At 30.4% G+C, this 19,173-nt stretch overlaps 1 protein-coding gene across 1 annotated transcript in view; it reads right to left on the reverse strand.

Annotated features, from left to right (window-relative positions):
• Positions 1-11,400: 11,400 nt before the first annotated feature.
• The window catches only part of LOC107437637 (uncharacterized), a 43,268-nt gene continuing 35,495 nt past the window's right edge, over positions 11,401-19,173 (reverse strand). Inside the window, exons 17-19 of the mRNA XM_071185405.1 lie at positions 16,259-16,364; positions 14,411-14,589; positions 11,401-11,510 (exon numbers count right to left, since the gene is read on the reverse strand). Of these exons, the coding sequence (XP_071041506.1) occupies positions 11,500-11,510; positions 14,411-14,589; positions 16,259-16,364 (296 nt within the window). The 3' untranslated portion in view covers positions 11,401-11,499. The remainder of the gene's footprint in view (positions 11,511-14,410; positions 14,590-16,258; positions 16,365-19,173) is intronic.

Consider the following 19,173-nt stretch of genomic DNA (forward strand, 5'->3'; position numbering starts at 1 on the left):
CAGTATAAACCACTCGCTGAGGATCTGATCACGCAAATCCACCAAATTGCGAGGATGCTGATTTCGACGTTTAACCTGTTGTTCCAACATATCCCTCATATATTCAATAGGGTTCAAGTCAGGTGATTTTGCAGGCCAGTCGAGATGTAATTGAGTATCTGAGTGTTCGTAAATCTAGTCACAGATTCTTCCAGCCCGATGAGCTTTGCTGTAGTCATCTTGAAAAATAGGGGCATCGACAACACACTTTTCATGAAGATGTTGATTGAAAGGCAACATCTAATCATCCAGAATGTTCAAATTAACTTGTTGGTTCATGTTAGTGGCCACCTCAGTAAGGGGGCACAATCCATTGTAAGAAAAGCACCCCCAAAACATAACAGAACCGTCCTCGACCTGAACCTGACCTTGCACACAATCGGGATGAAATGCTTCATCTGCTCTTCGTAGCACACGACGACGTGAGTCTTTTTTAATAAAAGCAAAAATGTGATTCTTCAGACCATATTACATTCAGCCAGTCAGCAACTGTCCATGTTCGGTGACTCCTAGCCCACTGAAGTCGCGCAGCTTTTTGTGCCTGTGTGAGCAATGGCCTCTTACGAGATGTTCAACTCCAAATGTTCTTTGCATGCAGCTCCCGTCGCAATGTTCTTTCACTAACAGGTTGGGATGGACCTTCATTTATAAACTGAAGCGATTCCTGTCGGGTTTGGCAGTGATTTTGAATGACAAGTCGTGAAATACGTCTCCGATCCCTTTCATGCAGGATCTTTTTCCGACCGTGACCACGTGTATTACACCACTGCTTGTAGGCACATTGAACAGTCCGCATCCAAACGCCAGCAAATCCAGCAACTTCATTCACCGTATGGCCATGGGCACCGCCAAACATTATTGCCACTCTATCACATCCTTACACTTACCCATATTTACACACAATTCCAGCTTCGAAAAAAATATTTCACTGATAGCTACTTGCCTTTGATCACGTTGAAGCTATAAGCACGCAGTTGAGTACGTCACTTGATCACCGTGTCATTTAACGAAGCCTAACGATTCATCGGCGCTTGCGCACTAGGGTGAGTAATTTTTTGTCCGGTGACGTCAGCTTGATTTTTCCATGTACAAATTTTCGGAAAAGTTTAAACACCAAAAATAAAGTTATCTTGTGAAAAATAATTTTTTTCTTTCTAAGACTCTTAACTAAAATAATCCTGTGATAACCAGTTTTTTTTTCTGTCTAAGATTCGAAAATAGTGCAGAAAATAGTGACGCAGTGAACGAAAATTAGAAACAGTTTAAGGTATCCTTTTCTTATCATTAATATTCACACGATCCTATATCTAAGTGGATATATTTATCAATATTTACGCAATTTATACATAAAATTTTCCAAAGATTTATTTTTCATTATTTTTAATTTTTTCTATTTATTAAAAGAAAAGAAATTTTTATTTCTCTAAAAAAATACAGAAAACTTACTCGGATAAAGCTAAGCAAAATGTTTTTTTTTTAAAATTTATAGTGAGTCTCGATAAAAACATCGATTTTTAAAAGTGTTATGAGAAAGTACTAGAATAATTTTACAATAGAATTATTGCAATAAAATATCAACTGGGAGACAGTTACATAGAACACTTGCAGTTATACAAAATTTCACGAGAAATTCTACATTCAAATATTTATGGAAAATTCTTGATTCAACTATTCTTTCAAGAGTTCAAGTTAAATGGGTTTGCAAACTATTTATTTTTTATATCTTTTGTACAACTGATATTTTTATGAATATGCTTCAAAAGTTGAAAGTATCGAGAATATTTGTTTAAAAAAAATTTGAATCAGGTACATGCATTTAAATATACCTAATTTTGAAAGCATATACATAGCTTCTAGTTTATATAGTAAATATCAACTGGAAGCCAGTTACATAGAACACTTGAAGTTATACAGAATTTCACGAGAAATTCTACATTAAAATATTTATGAAAAATTCTTGATTCAACTATTCTTTCAAGAGTTCAAGTTGAATGTGTTTACAAACTATAAATTTTTTATAACTCTTGTACAACTGATAGTTTTATGAATATGCTTCGAAAGTTGAAAGAATCGAGAATATTCGTTAAAAAAAATTTGAATCAGGTACATGCATTTAAATATACCTGATTTTAAAAGCATATACATAGCTTCTAGTTGATATAGTAAATATCAACTAGAAGCCAGTTACATAGAACACTTGCAGTTATACAGAATTTCACGAGAAATTCTACATTAAAATATTTATGAAAAATTCTTGACTCAACTATTCTTTCAAGAGTTCAAGTTAAATGTGTTTACAATCTATAAATTTCTTATAACTCTTGTACAACTGATAGTTTTATGAATATGCTTCGAAAGTTGAAAGAATCGAGAATATTTGTTAAAAAAAAATTAGAATCAGGTATATGCTTTTAAATAATTAAGTAATGCGTTTTGAAAAAAGTAATATATCTCGTTGAAAAAAAATGCTTGCGGATGAAATGTTATTTTTATCCAAATAAATAAAATAAAAATTTGAGAGTAAAGAACAATCACATATTTTCTCAACATTTTTTCTTTATCTTTCTAATCTTCATTATCTTTCTAATATCTAAAAACTTAAAACGATATGTCGTTATCGTTACTGATGGCAATATTTGTGACTAGTCTGCTACATTAATTTCTTTAATAGTATCCTTTTCAGTCTCCAAGTTCAGTAATTATATTTTTCAATTTATAAATTTCAAGTTGCATTCAAGTGAAAATTATAATTTTAATAATTTTTAATGTATCAGTATGGTTTTTAAATAAAAATTCGGAATAGTTTATAAAATTTGTTAACACGATTATTAAGACGACATAAATAAACACTGGAGAGCGTCAAGAATAAAATTGCGATTTGAGTGCCATCATTAAAAAGAAAAGTAAAAGGTTCACATAAGAGCATATTAAGTGAATGTAAATTCGAGCAAAAACGGATGAGTTCAGAGAACAACAAGGCATAATAGTTTGATTTTGAACAGCAGAAGTTGAACGTACCTGCAAAGCAAACATTTATTGTCTAAAATGAATGCTGTAAATGGAAAATAATGCTTAAGATATAAGGACTAAGAACACTGGATTATTTGAAAGGCTATATGAGGGTTTAGCCTGGTAAAGATAATATGAAGAAAAAAAATCTTTAAGTTAATATGAATTAACGTTACTATAAAAAGTAAATATGAAGCATGATTTAGAAAGCGATAAAAGGTAATCGAAGAATTACGACGAGTAATATTTGTATAGCACTCTAAGTTATTAAACGGTGCATCCATCTTCTGCCACTAAAATTCGTTCCTTAAAGCAATCATATATTTCTGGATGAATTCGTTTTCACGATTTTACATTCATTTTGAATGCTCTCATGCGAAATGGAAATGCTATTTGTGGTACACTCCCCCTAACTCTTGTTGCAGCAGGAATTATGGCGCTAGTATTATTATTGTATTTCTGAAGCTATCTCACATGTACACTTTTTATTTGGACAACTTTAATAAAATTCATTTTCATAAGGTTTTTAAAAGTTATTATATTTCAGAAATTATTTTTTGTTTCTATATCAATCAATATTTGCTAGAAATTGAGAGAAAATCTTTTTTAAAACAATGTAAATAGTTCATCAAGAAATAATATAAAATGGAATGTATGCTTTGCAAGCAATAGCTGATTATATAGAAGTACCTTTTATCTTATCAGTTTGCTTAGCATTTTAGTGTTTTATTCTTTGCAATGCGAATTTAATAAACAAAGACAACAAAAAAAGGAACAGAAGAACCATAGGCAAATCATAAGCCTTTAAAAAATTAACCAATTTATAGAAAATGTTAGGCGTATATATATGATACCTTAATGACCAATAGTTATGTACGGATCTGAAAGATGGCTCTTGTCCAATAGGGATCAAAATATGTCAAGAAATTTTGAACAAAGAATTTGTAAGAAAACTTTATGTACCTACAGAGTTAGATGGTATTTAGATGAGCACTTCTGTGGCGCTATTTGTTAAGAGGACTCCATACTACCACAGAAATTTTTCGTTGCAAATTCTCGCTAATTTAAAATTTAAAGTATGGAAAAAGTGAGTAAGGACAAGCCAGGCCAGGGGTAAGTAATGAAGTTTCAAATACTGAAAAGAAAATTTTTAAATATCAAAATGAAAATAAACTATGAGAATATAACTTAGGATTACATAATGGCGAAGTCCTCTTCCAATAATACTTTTTTTTTTGCATTTTGATATATTGAATTTCTTCTTCAGCAATAGAAACTTCTTGACTTTCTCTAGGTTTGAATTGAAATCACTTTTGTTCTTTTAGATATAAAATTAGTAATCGAGGTGAAAGAGAAATTGCAATGAAATTTTTTCCCCCGTGGTACGGCATCCTCTTTAGGCGTTTCTCAAACCACTGGTGGAGAGCTGGGAATCCTGGCAGCCGACTGAACTTGCATTTATACGCAACAAGGTGCACGTTAAATCTACCATAGCTGAAAGTCCTCTCGCTGGAGTGCAAGTTTGGAGAGAGAAGTACCAGCACAGGTGCTGTTCACGTCATCTGTCAGGGATCAAAATCACGCGGCAGTACAATGATAGCCAAAAGAAAGAACTCTGAAAGACATTGCTGGTGCCTTAACCATGGTTGGATGAAGTGGCACATTAAAATCTTAAATTGAAAACTTTATTGAGAGAAGAGATGACGCGAGTTTATATAAGTAAAGAAGGATACAAACGGGATAATATTTTGAAGAAAAAAAATAAATAAAAATGAAATAAAACAGCAGATGTTCACGTCATCTGACAGGTATCAAAATCATGCGGCCGTACAATGATAGCCAAAAGAACGAACTCTGAAAGACATTGCTGGTGCCTTAACCATGGTTGGATGAAGTCGCACATTAAAATCTTAAATTGAAAACTTTATTGAGAGAAGAGATGACGCGAGTTTATAAAAGTGAAGAAGGATACAAACGAGAGAATATTTTGAAGAAAAAAAATAAATAAAAATGAAATAAAACAGCAGATATTCCAAATAAAATAGGTATAACAGAAAAAAGGAAAAAAGGAAAAAAGGTATAACAGAAAAACAGGTGGGCTAAGATGGCAGAATCTCGTTCAGGGTGGACCTTAAAGTTATGAAAATTAAGAACTGGAGATAGAGAGACGGTGAGGGGAAGAGAAAACCAAACCCCACCAATGGCTGCAGAGCTGGTGAAAGGAAGAAGGCATACAAATCTGTTGCAATGCAGCCTGAAATAAATAAAAAAATAATTATGAGAAATAATAAGGGAGTCGTAAGCTAAAAATCTTAAATAAAAATCTTTTTTTTCCTTCTGTTTTCTTAAAGTATTTTTCATTCTCTCTGCCTCATCTAAAAGGAAAAAATATTTTAATTATTTGACAGTTTAATTTTTTATTAAATATCATTATCATTATAACATAAAAGATATATTTACATTACTAATATAAATATGAAAAACAAGAAATTTATGCCCATGGAAAAGAAATATGTAGCAAGGCATAATATTAAATTTAAAAATTATTTTTTATTATAATTGAGTAAAATAATTTGGTAATGGAATGTAAGAATTCGTGATTTTGGAAGTGTAGACCATTAAATTTCAATAATTTGTTTCCCGATTGGTTTCATAATCATACATTAACGGAGGTTTACAAAGACTAAAATTGGTTTAAAATGATTATTGATTATAATTAAATGCACTATTAATAATTACATTCACAAGAATTTAATGCGCAACTTAAAATTTAAGAGCATTATAAAAGTTCCAACAAATTCTTATATTATTCTTTTATATTACATACAATTTAAAAATCTTAAAACTGAATTTCAATAATAAATAATATTAAATAAAAATCATGACAAATCTTCTAGAGGCTTCGTTTCAAACTCTAAAGCTTCGAATTTAACTTTTAGATATTTTAAACTGGTTTTACAACTATTTCAATTATTAATAAAAAGGTAATTTAAATTGTCCTTCCTCCCGCCCACCCACGGACAATTTTTATTCGTTTAATGTTGAATTTTTTTTATGACTAATAAAATTTTTATTGAGATGAAATAAAAGTCAACGAGATTTCTGCTCTAATGAGGATTAAAGCTTTAATTTTTTTGTATTGTAAATATCATGCAATTATTTAATATAATTAATAAATTATCTAATATAATTAATAAATTATCCAATATAATTAATAAATTATCTAATATAATTAATAAATTATCTAATAAATAATTATCTAAAATTATGTTAATATCAATTATCTAAATATCCTATTGATATCAATTGAAACGAATTAAAAATGTAAATAAATGGACTTTTAGAGTAATTAGTTTCTGAAATATAGCTACTATCTCAAATACTCAGTTAATTATAAATCATTACATGACAAGATAACCCAAAACTTAATAATAAAGCCCCAACGAAATTACCAATATCCAATCTTGCTCGGGCAGTAGCCTTTGTAGCACAACTTACCTTAACGACATCATATCTGAGCACGTCATTTAACTAGCATGTCGTATATATTAGTGAATTGATGTTTAATAATTGTAGTGGTAGTTACGCAACATTGCTCCCTCATCAGAATTTTAACTGGGATAGAATTCGATGAAAGGATACCATTGGTTGCCGTATTTTTGAAAGTCCAGGAGAGCTGTATTACATTCACCGGATTTTGAGCGCTTGTGATGAGAAGATGTATAAGGTTCACGATTGTGTGCGTGGGCTCTCCTGTGTGCAGGAACCCGTTATATGTAAATGGGTACTTGCGTGCTAATGCTATTGCAGCAGAAGTTGCGCTAATGCGCCAATAAAGAGCAATCCTGTTGCTCTCACTCAGTTATCTTTTGAATTCCTTGTTGTTTGCATCATTTGGAATCTTATTTATCCGAGTTCATATGGCGACAGCATCAGGTGAAAGAAAATAGAACATTTGTTTTGAATCTAGGTTAAACTCTATATTGGCCCATTTTCCTCCGAAATCCGATTGACTACTTTGATTTTTAAATAAAGTGTTTCGAATTTTGAAAACGATTTTTTGATTCTAAATAAAATGTTTTATTTTATGACTTGTCGCAAACATTTTAGGTGCAGATTGGTGTCAGTTAAAAATCGCCAAATCTGTAGCTGCAGTGGTGTTAATACCTGTAAATGATACAGAGAAGCAGACCTTGAGTAACTTTTGTTCTACAGATGGGATCTTCACTTACTGGGACTCCAGCTTAATGCTTCGGAGAGGTGATCTCAAGTAAGTTAATTAATTAGTGCAGACGTTATTTTAAATTAAAAAATCAGACACATCTCTGAATAAACATATTTTTTTCGATGGATTCGGATTCCTTATCCCCAAGATATAGGGGGTGACGGCAATTTGGAAAATATTGTCCCAATACTTTGGTCAGGAGAAAGGTCTGAAGTTCAGGCCTCATAATGTAAATTTTAGTTTTTGCTTATTTTACCATATCTCGAGAACTTTTCCAGCGAACTGAAAATATTTTTGAATATAATCATGAAATTTGTTTATCCAAAGATAATTCCATACAAAAAGAACTTTAGATAAATATTTATCATTTTTTATTATTTTAATTAATGATAGTCAATAAAATTTTGAATTGCAAGGTATAAAATTTTTCACATCATTTTAAAGAGTGCAGTTTTAAATGGCAAAAAAAATTGAGTTAAATAGGTCAAATAGTTCCTGAGAAATCAAATTTTGAATATGAGATTTTTTAAAACTTTATTTCTCAGGGACTGGTCGAACGATTTCACTCAAATTTTGTATTAATCCGCTATGTAAAATTGTATACTTTAAAGTGATGTAAGAAATTGTCTGCCTTACGATTCAATTTTTTTACTAAGTTTAAATAAAACAAAAAACTGATAAATATTTATTAAAAATTATTACTTATTACTATGTCTTTGAGTCTGATTTCGTAACTTAAAATATCATCGAGATATTGCATGCTTAAGGTAAGCATATTTTTTCATTCTAGTTTCGAGTGCCTAGTTAATTTTTTATTTATTTAGGAAAAATTCATAGGTCATGTTCAAAAGAAAGTATGTAGATTCTGCTAAGTTATTAAATAATGGAATACAAAAAACAACCAAAGAAATGCAGAGAAAAATTAATAGAATAGGGATTTCCCGATAAATTTAATGTTATATTCCAGTTTTTTCTCTAAATGTCTTTCAATCTTCCTTAAAAAAAACGGAAAATATAAGCACAATGTCAGATTTTCATGTTGTAAGAATGCAACGCATTTTGGCGCATTATTCTCCAAACTTTAAGTGATTAATTATGAAAATGTTATCGGGGAACATGAATATCAGCGTTTCCATATATATTTTAGGTTTTATTTAACGAATCGAAATATTAATTTTGAATTGTCCGACCACCCTCCCGCCCACGGACAATTCAATAGTAAACAATTCCAGAAATACCATTTACAGCTGTTGCAAACTACATAAGCGTAACACACAATTTTTTCTTCATTAAAATTTTTTTTCTTTATTAAAAAAGTAGCTAATTTTTCGCGATAATCCGCAACTTTTGCTGTTGTTGTCTTATGCCACTTGTTCAATACTGACAAGTGTATTTCAATTCAGAGGAGTGCGCTTCTTGTTTTTCAGTGACGCTATCTGTAGCCGAATTCGACTTCTGCGACGCACAAACGTTAAAGTCCGTTTTACAGGGAGAGAACATTCACACACTATTCATCCATTCTCAGATCTTAATTTTGTCCTGCACCAGAGCACCATCAATCTCCGATCCAGTACCCCCAGAGATTTAGCGTGCAGTAGTCACCATTTCGTACACATTGAGTCTTTGGCCGGCGGGGATCAAACACACGACTTCTTAGACGTGGGGCCCAATTCCCTAATTGCAAAGCTATCCCGACCTTTTTCGTAAATACTTTTAGCGTTAGTTTTAAGAGACAAAGTTCAAACGCAGCAAATTTTTCAAATATGATTAATGCATATCTTAGGATGTATCCCAGTATAATTTACTTTTTTTTTTTAGTTAAGTTAACTTAAGCTTTAAACTCTTAACAATGTAAAATATTTTACAGTTTTATAACATTTCTTGAAATGAATTTTCGCTGCTGCAAAAAACTGCTAAAGGCTTAAAATAATTGAAGGTTTCAAGAAAAATTTCGCAAAAAATTAATGTCACTTTTTATTCAGTATTTGGCTTCTTTCCGAATTTATGCAATCTGTTAAAATATATTTTTCTTTAATTATTCTCTATCTTATACCTTCACTATAGTCTTTTTTTTATCAACTACTCAATTTACATATTTAAATGATTCAGCGTCGACTATTACTGGACTTAAAAATTAAAATTTTTCAGTTTCCTTTTGAATTATTCTTATTACTTTAGTTTCTCATTTATTGTTTATAAATAAACCTAAACCATTCTAAAATTAATTAAAAATGTCAGTTTTGAAATCGCACCAAGAAGAATTCTGTTAACTGTTCATTAATTTCGACACACGTCGCTTCACTGCTATCATATATATTCTTTATTATATTTATATATATTTCTGTAGTATTTTGCAAACTAATAAAACTTTCCAGAACTTTTTTTTTTCACTGGGTGAAAGGTTTCGTTAAAATCAGAAAAATCTAAGCGTAAATTATATATTAAATTCCAAACTTTGTCCAATAATATTTCTGAATGTAAGAGTGAGTTGAATCGTCCCGCTTCCGAAATGGAAGGACTGCTTGTTGTTTAGAGTTCCGAAAATTTCAGTTTATCTGTTGCAAAATTTTCTTTAGAAATATTTTCCTGGGATTGAAGAAAGGCAGATGACACTCCAATTTTCACATTTTGTTAAACAGCCTCTTTGGGGATTTTTCCTGTTACTGTTTCGCTTCATTGGAATGGTTGCTCTTTCACTACTCCAAAATTTATTAAACAGCTAATGTAACTGTCCTTGATCTGCCTTTATTATCTCTGCCACTATACCATCACAACCTGCAGGTTGCGGTTGAAGCTTCACCACTTAGAGAATTTTTGCGATTGCGGTAATGTGCTCAGCCTTGCTCAACGGCATCTTATACTTCCAAGACAAGCTGTTACTCATCCATCTAAAGCTAAGCTTGCTTCCTGCTGCCACAGGGAATCAAATGTCAGTACTTCACAAGGAAAGCTCATTTTCCTCAATCCTCAATATCTGAACCATTGAAGTTCAATGTGTATAAACATTGTATAAATTTGCGTAAAATTGTTTTTGTTAAAATTTTAATTGTTAATATATCTATATATATATATACAACAAAATAAATAAATACAAGAAAACACGAAGAAAGTTATTGCGCTTAAGCTGCAAGAAAACAGAACTCATTAGATAAGTTCAAAATGAAGACAAAACAGAGGAAAATTATAGACATATGGAAAAAAAAGGGGGGGGGGGAAATAATAATGAAAAAAATAACAAACAACTGATTTAAAAAAAAAAGAAAAAAAGAATGAAACTTTTATTATAAAAAACCCGGAAAATAAAAGATATAATCTTTTTATCAGCCCCACTCTTTTTTGCTGATATAATTGTGTGGGCTGATGAAAAGATTATATCTTTTATTTTCCGGATATTTTTAAAAAATTTCATTTGTCTATAATTTTCCTTTGTTTTATCTTCATTTTGAACTTTATATATATATATATATATATATTTTTATTCAACTTTCTAATTATGTATTTTTAAAACTATTCAATTGAATTTTGTTTGATAATATAAGAGCAGATATTTTTTTCCAGTTATGTGTAATTAATGATTGCTCGTTTAGATTGATCATATTTTTGTTCATATTTAAACCGCTGATTGTAACATGGTCAGAAAAGCATGTTTTGCCTTGTGAGTCTCAAGATACACCACATGCATATTTTTTAATAATTTCAATACCTTCTGCTGATAGGAAATGTGTTCTAATTTGTTGCAATCTTTCAACTGAAATTTTCATCATGCAAGAAATGTTATTCTAATATAATAAGTACATTTTCGTTTAATGTATTACTAGACATTTATATTTGTTTTATGGAAATATTTAGATTAATGTTTGTATTTTATGAATAATATTAATGTTTGTAGTTAATTTATAAAAGAATATTTGTTTATTATGTGGAGAAAATTTATATTTGTTTTATTTAGTTAATTTACATTGTATGAATTAGGAAGTAGCAAACTTTTTCTAAGGCATGTAACTTTGTTGCCCGCATTTTTTTTTCTCAAATGACTATCTTCAGTATTCAAAACCAAGCAANCTTTGCTGGAAACAAGGTTTAGGTTGATGAGAAAACATAAAATATTATTCATGATCTTTATTTTTAAGCATGTAAAATACAAATGAGAACTCATGGAACTTTTTATCACACAATATTGGTGGATGAAAAAAAACCCCTCCAAATGGATGCTTTCAGGTCAAGATTCAGATATTTTCTGAAAAGAAACGAAACAAAGTAACAGTTTATTGGTTTTTTAATGTTTCAAATACTTCAAAAGCAATTTTATATTCCTTTGAGAAATTTTTTTTCTTTAAATACAAACTAACCCATTGTTGTAAAAAATCTCCCCACGCGATTTTCTTTCTCTAAATTAGATAGAGAAACTAGATTTAATGGCGGAAAGAAAGAAAAATAAGGAAAAGAGAGACAAATCTTAATATTCATATGGAAATTTTCAAAACATCAAAGACTGAAGGCAAATAAAAACTACGCTAAATATTCTTATTCGAATTGTTGTATAAGGTTAACAAGTAAAAATTATTACTTACTTATTATGTTGCATATTCTGTATTTCTAAGTGTAATTTTTTGATTGATTATTATTGACAGTTGAATACTTTTCAAATTTAGGTATTCGTACATTTCATAACGTTCAGCATATTAAAAAAATGTGTCTCTATGTATAATGAAAAAAAAAATAGTCTCATTTTGTGGTTAGACCGATTTATTGACGTTTTTATTTGATGGAAAATCACGTGGTAGGATTTAGTTTTCCCTTTTTGTTTATCATCATCATGAAATTAATAAAAGTTATAAAGATATTGTTTTCCCATAAAATATTGTTGTATCCCCAATTGAAAAGCATTTCCCCGGAATATTGATTTTATTATTCCTCTCTGCTATTAAGCTTTAGATTGTTCTCCAAATTAAGAGTTTAAAACTAAATGAGTTATTTCCTTAAGAAGATTACGGGCACATGCGACCCTTTGACGTCAGCGCGAGGTGATCGCTCATAAGCAAAATGGCGTGTTAAAGTTAAGCTAAAATTCTTCACGTAATTTAGAATATTAATTGACGTGAAGTTAATTAAATTCAGCGCCGTATTGCACATTAAAATTGATGAAATATAATTATTTCTCGTCTACGTCTTTTACTTAACTTAGATTTATTATTTGTTCATATATTTCATTGCAAACGTGTTATATTTTTGTTTTGTGTACCAGTCAATTTCAATGCATATGAGAATTAAATTATTTGTCAAAGAATTATTGCGAAGGAATAAAGAATTGGTCACTTAAGAGAATTAATACTTGACGGGCATGGTTTTCTCGAAATAGAAGGGAAAGAACAGTTGCTAACGTAAACAAATGCCACGTTTCAAGAACCAATCAGTATCGAGATACACACACTACGTCACTTATAGGTATCCCATTCTATGATATAATATTACGCTACATTTTAAGACACGCTACATTTTTGAATGAATGCCTAAACATAATTAATTTTTTTAATTTGTTTTATTTTCTTCATGCAAATCACATTAATATGGTATTATAAATTACCATAAAAGAGATTTGTTAATTGATAGAAATGTTAACAATGCTTCACGCTAATGGGATGATGTATGCAATATCGTATTTAATCTATCGAAAATATTAAATAAAGGTTGTCAAATTTTTTAAATTTTAAGTGTTATTTTAAAACATGATTACTGAGCTTTCAGTTCACTAATAATCGATCGATCACATAATCGAATCCTTGCAGTAGTCAATGCTACCACTAAAGTTTACATAAAATGACAATAATTAAATATTTTATAAACAATTTATCCTTTTTTTTATCGACTATTAAACAAAAAGAATTCCAGAAAGCATATAACCTTACTGCAACCTTGTATCGGAACTTTCTTTTTATTGTCATAAAAATATTTGCTCTAAAAACCTTTTTCAAATAAATCAAAAATATTGCAGTTTCAAACCTTTCGTCCTAAAATGATTAAAAATTATTTTTTAAAGCTTTTTTTAAAAATTATTGTCACTTGGGTCCATAATGAATGACGTTTTAGCTGACGTCACACTATCGATAGAATCAAATATTATTGTCCATTGAAATTTCATGACATGCTGGATTTTAGCTGAGCATACAAGACAATGCTAAAAGAAACCTTATAATTACCTAGATTTAAGATTATTTTCACCTTGAGACTAGCTTTATTCCATGATTTTTTCGCACTTGAAGACTCTAAGTCAACCTCGATTTAAGGTTTTTAAATAGAAGGTTGTTTTCATAGGTTCTGGATTAGGGTAATGTGCGTCCCAGGTAGCAAAGTAAGGTCTATTTTCACTCAGCAAAAACCCTTTAATGTAATCCTAAAAAGGTTTGTTATGCGGTTTACGTGTAAACCTTCTAACTTTAAAACGAGATCTGTGACAATCTGCTCTATTATACACACATTACCCTAATCCAAAACCTTGGAAGACAACCTTCAATATAAAAACCTTAAATCGAGGTTGACTTAGGGCTTTCAAGTGTGAAAAACTCTATTAATAAAGCTAGTCTCAGGGTGAAAATAATCTTAAATCTAGGTCACTATAAGGTTCCTTTTAGCAAAGTCTTGTACGCTCATCTGAAATCCGCCTTGTCTTGAAATTTCAATGGAGAATGCAATTTGATCCTATCGCTAGTGTGACGTCAGCTAAAACGTCATTATGGACCTAAGTGACAATACTTCTTGAAAAAAAGCTTTAAAAAAATAATTTTTAATCCTTTTAGGATGAAAGGTTTGAAGCTGCAATATTTTTGATTTATTTGAAAAAAGGTTTTTAGTACAAACATTTTCGTGACAATAAAAAGAAAATTCCGGACACAAGGTTGCCGCAAGGTTACATGCTTTTTGGGCGTAGAATAGAGCAGATTGTCGCAGATCTCGTTTTAAGGTTAGAAGGTTTACACGTAAACCGCATAACAAACCCTTTTAGGTTTACATTAAAGGCTTTTTGCTGAGGGGAAATAAACCTTATTTTGCTATATGGGAATAATGAATGAGAAACAACCACGGATATTGGTGAACGGAGCTTCCCAGTATTTTAACAAAATGTGAATGGTCAACACTTACGATTCAGAAGTGAGGGACAGGTGATGTAACCATTCTGAAATGTTATTGGCGACGATAAGAAATCAGATGGTATTGTGACCCTTATTATTTCTGCATGGATTTTAATTACTTTATCAGCTATCCAATCTTGGCAATATTTGAAATGGTCACGGAAGCATTCTTTAACGTCTAGAAAAGTTCTGAAACAAAAAATACATATTTTAAAATATATAGATAATGTAAGAACTAAAAATAAAATTTTGTATTTTGACGGACTGAACAAATTTAACATCGAGAAAAATAAATAACTTTAGTCCCTTCAGTGGAAAGATGGACTAGATGTAAATAAAAAAAAATACACGTCCCTTGGCGGCGTCAATCACGTGTTTGACTGTATGGCAGTAGCGCTAAATATTTACCTTTATTCGTTAAAGTAGATTCTAACTATTCAAGTTTCATCAGTGATTAAGATAAGTACTTTTTTCTTACATATTTTTTTTTGGGCCGGAATAGCCTGGTCGGTAGGGTGCTGGGTTCATGTCCAAGAGTTTGTGGGTTCGAACCCCGCCAACCGAAGACTCCCCGTGTAGCAAATGGTGACTGATGCTTGTTAAATCTGTCGAGTCGCGAAGTATTCCATGTTCCCATAACAAATCAATACCTGTGGAGATACTGATCGAAGAGTTTCCTTGTCTTTTGGATTGGTTCAAAATTATAAGACTACGTAGTTGAAAATTAGTAGTCGTAAACCCAAACAATTGGGTCGGCTGTTCATCTACGTAAATAAAAGAAAATATTTATGCTTTAATTTTTCTTTATTAGAAATCAGTAGTTTACATTTTTAAAAAAAATATGTTATTATTCATTACATTAAAATTTAGTAATAATACTTTTATTTCACCTGTAATATGTTGCAATATCCTTTAATGGATTATGTTAAACTTTATGCCTGAATTTTACACTATCATTTTATTTTTGTATATCATTGGTTTTATTCGCAAGTATAATAATACCAAGTTAATTAGTTTGCAAAAAAAGTGGCTTATAGCCATTTCAATACAAAAAAATAATAATTCAATGCTTAATTGTATTTAGTCTATTTAAAAATGTAGTTTTATTGTATTCTGAATCCATTATGCATTCATAACAAACAGAATAATTCCCCTGTTATGCATTTTTAGCATAATTCTGTAAAAATAAAAAAACGCAGAAAAAAATCCCCATAAGTGGCAAACCTGATCAAAACTCTGACAATCTATTTGTTTACTTTGACGGCATTTGAGTCTATGTGGCTTGCACGTGTCTTAAGCAGAAAAATAAATTTTTATTTCTTGGCGATATTCTGTTGTCAAAATTAAATTAAATTTGGAGTTGTCTTATTGCTCTTAAATTTTGTCTCTGTGACATATTTAAGGTATTGCGATTTTATCTTTAAAGAATTGAGCAGAGAAAGACGCGAGTTCGTGCTGCAACTTGTTGCGAAGAAATCTGCAAGCAACAGTAGCTTATTTATCGAATTTGCAGGAGGTGCTACTGAGCATCAAGTGATATATCCGTATTGGCACTTGTTCTCGACAACTAAAATTGCCAAGACACTAGAGGTTTTTAAAAATTGCAAAATATGTAGGGCTACTAATTATACCAATCCAGTTGATCTCCTCTTATGCCGCCAAAACATGGTGATCATTTTGGCGACGCTGCCAATACAGCAATGTTACTAAGTGCCAAAGTTGGAAAACATCCCTGTATACAAACATTTTTCAGTAAATATTAGTAAGCTACAAATGCATAAAAGCAGAAGTAACAGTCTTCTGTAAACAAATAAAATTATTATATGAAATTATTTTTTTAGACTTAAAACACACTTACTGTTTCAAATGCTCTTGTTTTGAAATTTCCAGGCCAATTGAATACAGATACATATCGTAAGTGCAATTTTTCATCATTTCCATATCAGTATTTAGAAAGCATTTATCTATTTTTAAAGAATTAAAAGACGGTTTAGCTTCAAATCATATGAATTATAATAATTACAAATCTTCACACTTTATGAGGACGATTTTTTCCATTATAAGTGAGGTACAATTAAAGTGATATATTTTTTTAAAAACTTCTTCAGCACTTAAAAACATTATGAATGTATGAAATTTGTATGAAATCAACTGTATGAAATTTGAAACATCTGCTTTAAAAAATGACGTAAATAACAGGAAGCTGACACTTATTTTCTAGTTTTTTGTTTAAAAAAAAATTAACTTCATATTTTTTTAAGAAACCGGACCGAAAAAAAAAAGATTTCTATGCATATAAGTGAACATATCTCGTTTTTATATCTGTAATTCCAATTTTTTTTCCTTTCAGCATGTTACTTGTATACAGCAATGTCGCCAAAAATTTGTCTTCTGCATTTTAGCATTAAAAATATTTAAAAAAAATTATGTATTAATAATAAATTATTCTACATAATCATTACTTTATGGTTTAGTTGTGTTCGTATTGATAAAGTCCTATGCGCTTATATTTACTTATTCGTTTATATTTACTGAAAAACTGTCTTACAAACAGTTTTTCAAAAGATATTAATTTACGAATGAATAAAATAAAATATGTTTTAAGGAAAAGAAGAGCATAATACGAGTTTATTTATGTTGTAAAAAAAAACAAAACAATTGTAATTCTAATAATGGATAAATTAACCTACATATGAAATGTATGATGTTCCCTTTTAACAAAAGTTCGTATGAAAACAAATTCAGTACGATAAACTATATTTTAAGATTTTATGACTTTAAAATTCCCACATCGATTTTCTTCCACCGAAATAATCAGGAGACGCCAAAGGTGGAAAATTTCTCTTTCATGTAGCCCTCCAATCACGCAGTTCCTTTTTGGGGATAAAAATTAAAATGCACTGTGTGCTCTACTTAAGTTACACCTCAATGGTCCGCATCTAGAGTGTTCCCCATGACTGCCTGAGCAACTGAATTGTCTCAAAAGCCCTATAAAATTACCCTATAGCACTGAATACTTTGTAGCCTTTTAAATCATGACCTATTTTCATAAATATAATTTATCAACTCCAAAAACGCTAAGCGTTTTTTTTATTTAATCATTCAGAATATAAATTTAAACCGGAGGTCTTCTGCAAATGTTCTTGTTGAGGGGTACTCAAACTGGGGGATCGATCGGAGGGGGTTAATCAAAAGAAGTAACTCACCGTACGAATCCTCCACTCTCCTTTCCTGTAAATCCACTGTAAGTGACGTACAGGTTTCTTAGCGGATTCCACACTTCCGTATCGTCTGGGGATCATCGAAAAGATCACCTCACCCTGCAGACGCTCATGTCGGTGGCACATGTACCCTCACCTTACGACGTTTTTTGATTTGATCGTTTAGAATATAAATTTAAGCCGTTGGTCAGTTAAAGGACTAGCAATTATGTTAACTAGTTCTAATAAGTAACAACTGGACTAACTTGTACACAAAACTTTTACCACTAACGCTTCTGATTGAGAAAAAAAATGCATTTCAATTTTAAAGAAAGGTGTATAACAGTCCCATAATAATATATATACATGTATACTTTGATTAAATATACAGATGTATACATGCATAGATTGGTATCATACATGGTATCAATGATACCATACATGGTTTCAATGATACCATGCATGGTATGCACATGGTGTCAATGTATTAAATACATGGTATCAACGTATTAAATAATTTAAAATAAACTTCAATATGTGACAATTTTTGACATGGTGAGCATTCTAATGGTTCGGAATGGAACTGTCACATGATGCTATTGATGATTAATTGACATTTGAGACAATTAGTTTTGGGGGGAAGTATTATTTCTGATTAAAATCTGCCATTATTAAGAAATTTGTAAAAATATAATGATCTTAAGGAAAAACTATTGCTCTTCTCTTTAAATTTGAAAATTTTAATGTTTTTAAATGTGACTTAACATGTTATAGTAATAGCTTTTTCAACTTTAAGTAAAATTCGTGCTATATTCTTATGTGGAAGGGGATACAAAATCATGCTAACTAAACTTTTAATTATAAACTAATAATTTAGAAGCCCCACTTCGTAAATGCTCGGTCAAAATGCTGCATTAAGAAAGTCCCACAGGAAGAAAAATTCTTGTTAAATCCACATGGAAATAATTCTAATATCGCAAGTCAAAAATCTTGGTGTGGAGGGTCAAATTTTTTGATGTAAGAATAAATATTTTTGTAATATTTGTACAAGTTAGTTTTCATATAAAAATCGGTCTTATTTTGAAACTCATAACGAGAGTAAAAACAAAAGAAAAAGATAAAAAAATGGAAGAGGATATAAATAAACGGTTAGGTGCAATTTTCACTGGAAAATAGCTTTTTTACTCTCATCAAATTCTAAAAAACATTACAAAGTTTCTTAACAGACTGTACTGCTGACTAGGAAAAACTAAATACATCAAACAATATTTGGTTTTTAATATTTTTCAATCAGCAGCACCATCTCTCTGGAAAAACTTTTTAACTTGTTTCAAAATTTGATGAAAATAAATATATCTGCTTTTTTGAATAACTTGCAGGTAACCGCACATTCCGGACTTCTTTCGTTTCTTTAAAATTAATTGTTCGAATGATTGGTCATTTAGAAACCCAATATCAAGACTACAAAACAACAAGCGTGCAGCACGGTAACCTTCTATACTAAGCTCCTTTCCGATGTTAAGTGAATTGTTTAATTTCTTTTGCAAGTTGTAAAAGCATCATATACTCTAAA

This window comes from Parasteatoda tepidariorum, chromosome 9 (genome assembly GCF_043381705.1).
Source record: "Parasteatoda tepidariorum isolate YZ-2023 chromosome 9, CAS_Ptep_4.0, whole genome shotgun sequence".
Lineage (NCBI taxonomy): Eukaryota > Metazoa > Arthropoda > Arachnida > Araneae > Theridiidae > Parasteatoda > Parasteatoda tepidariorum.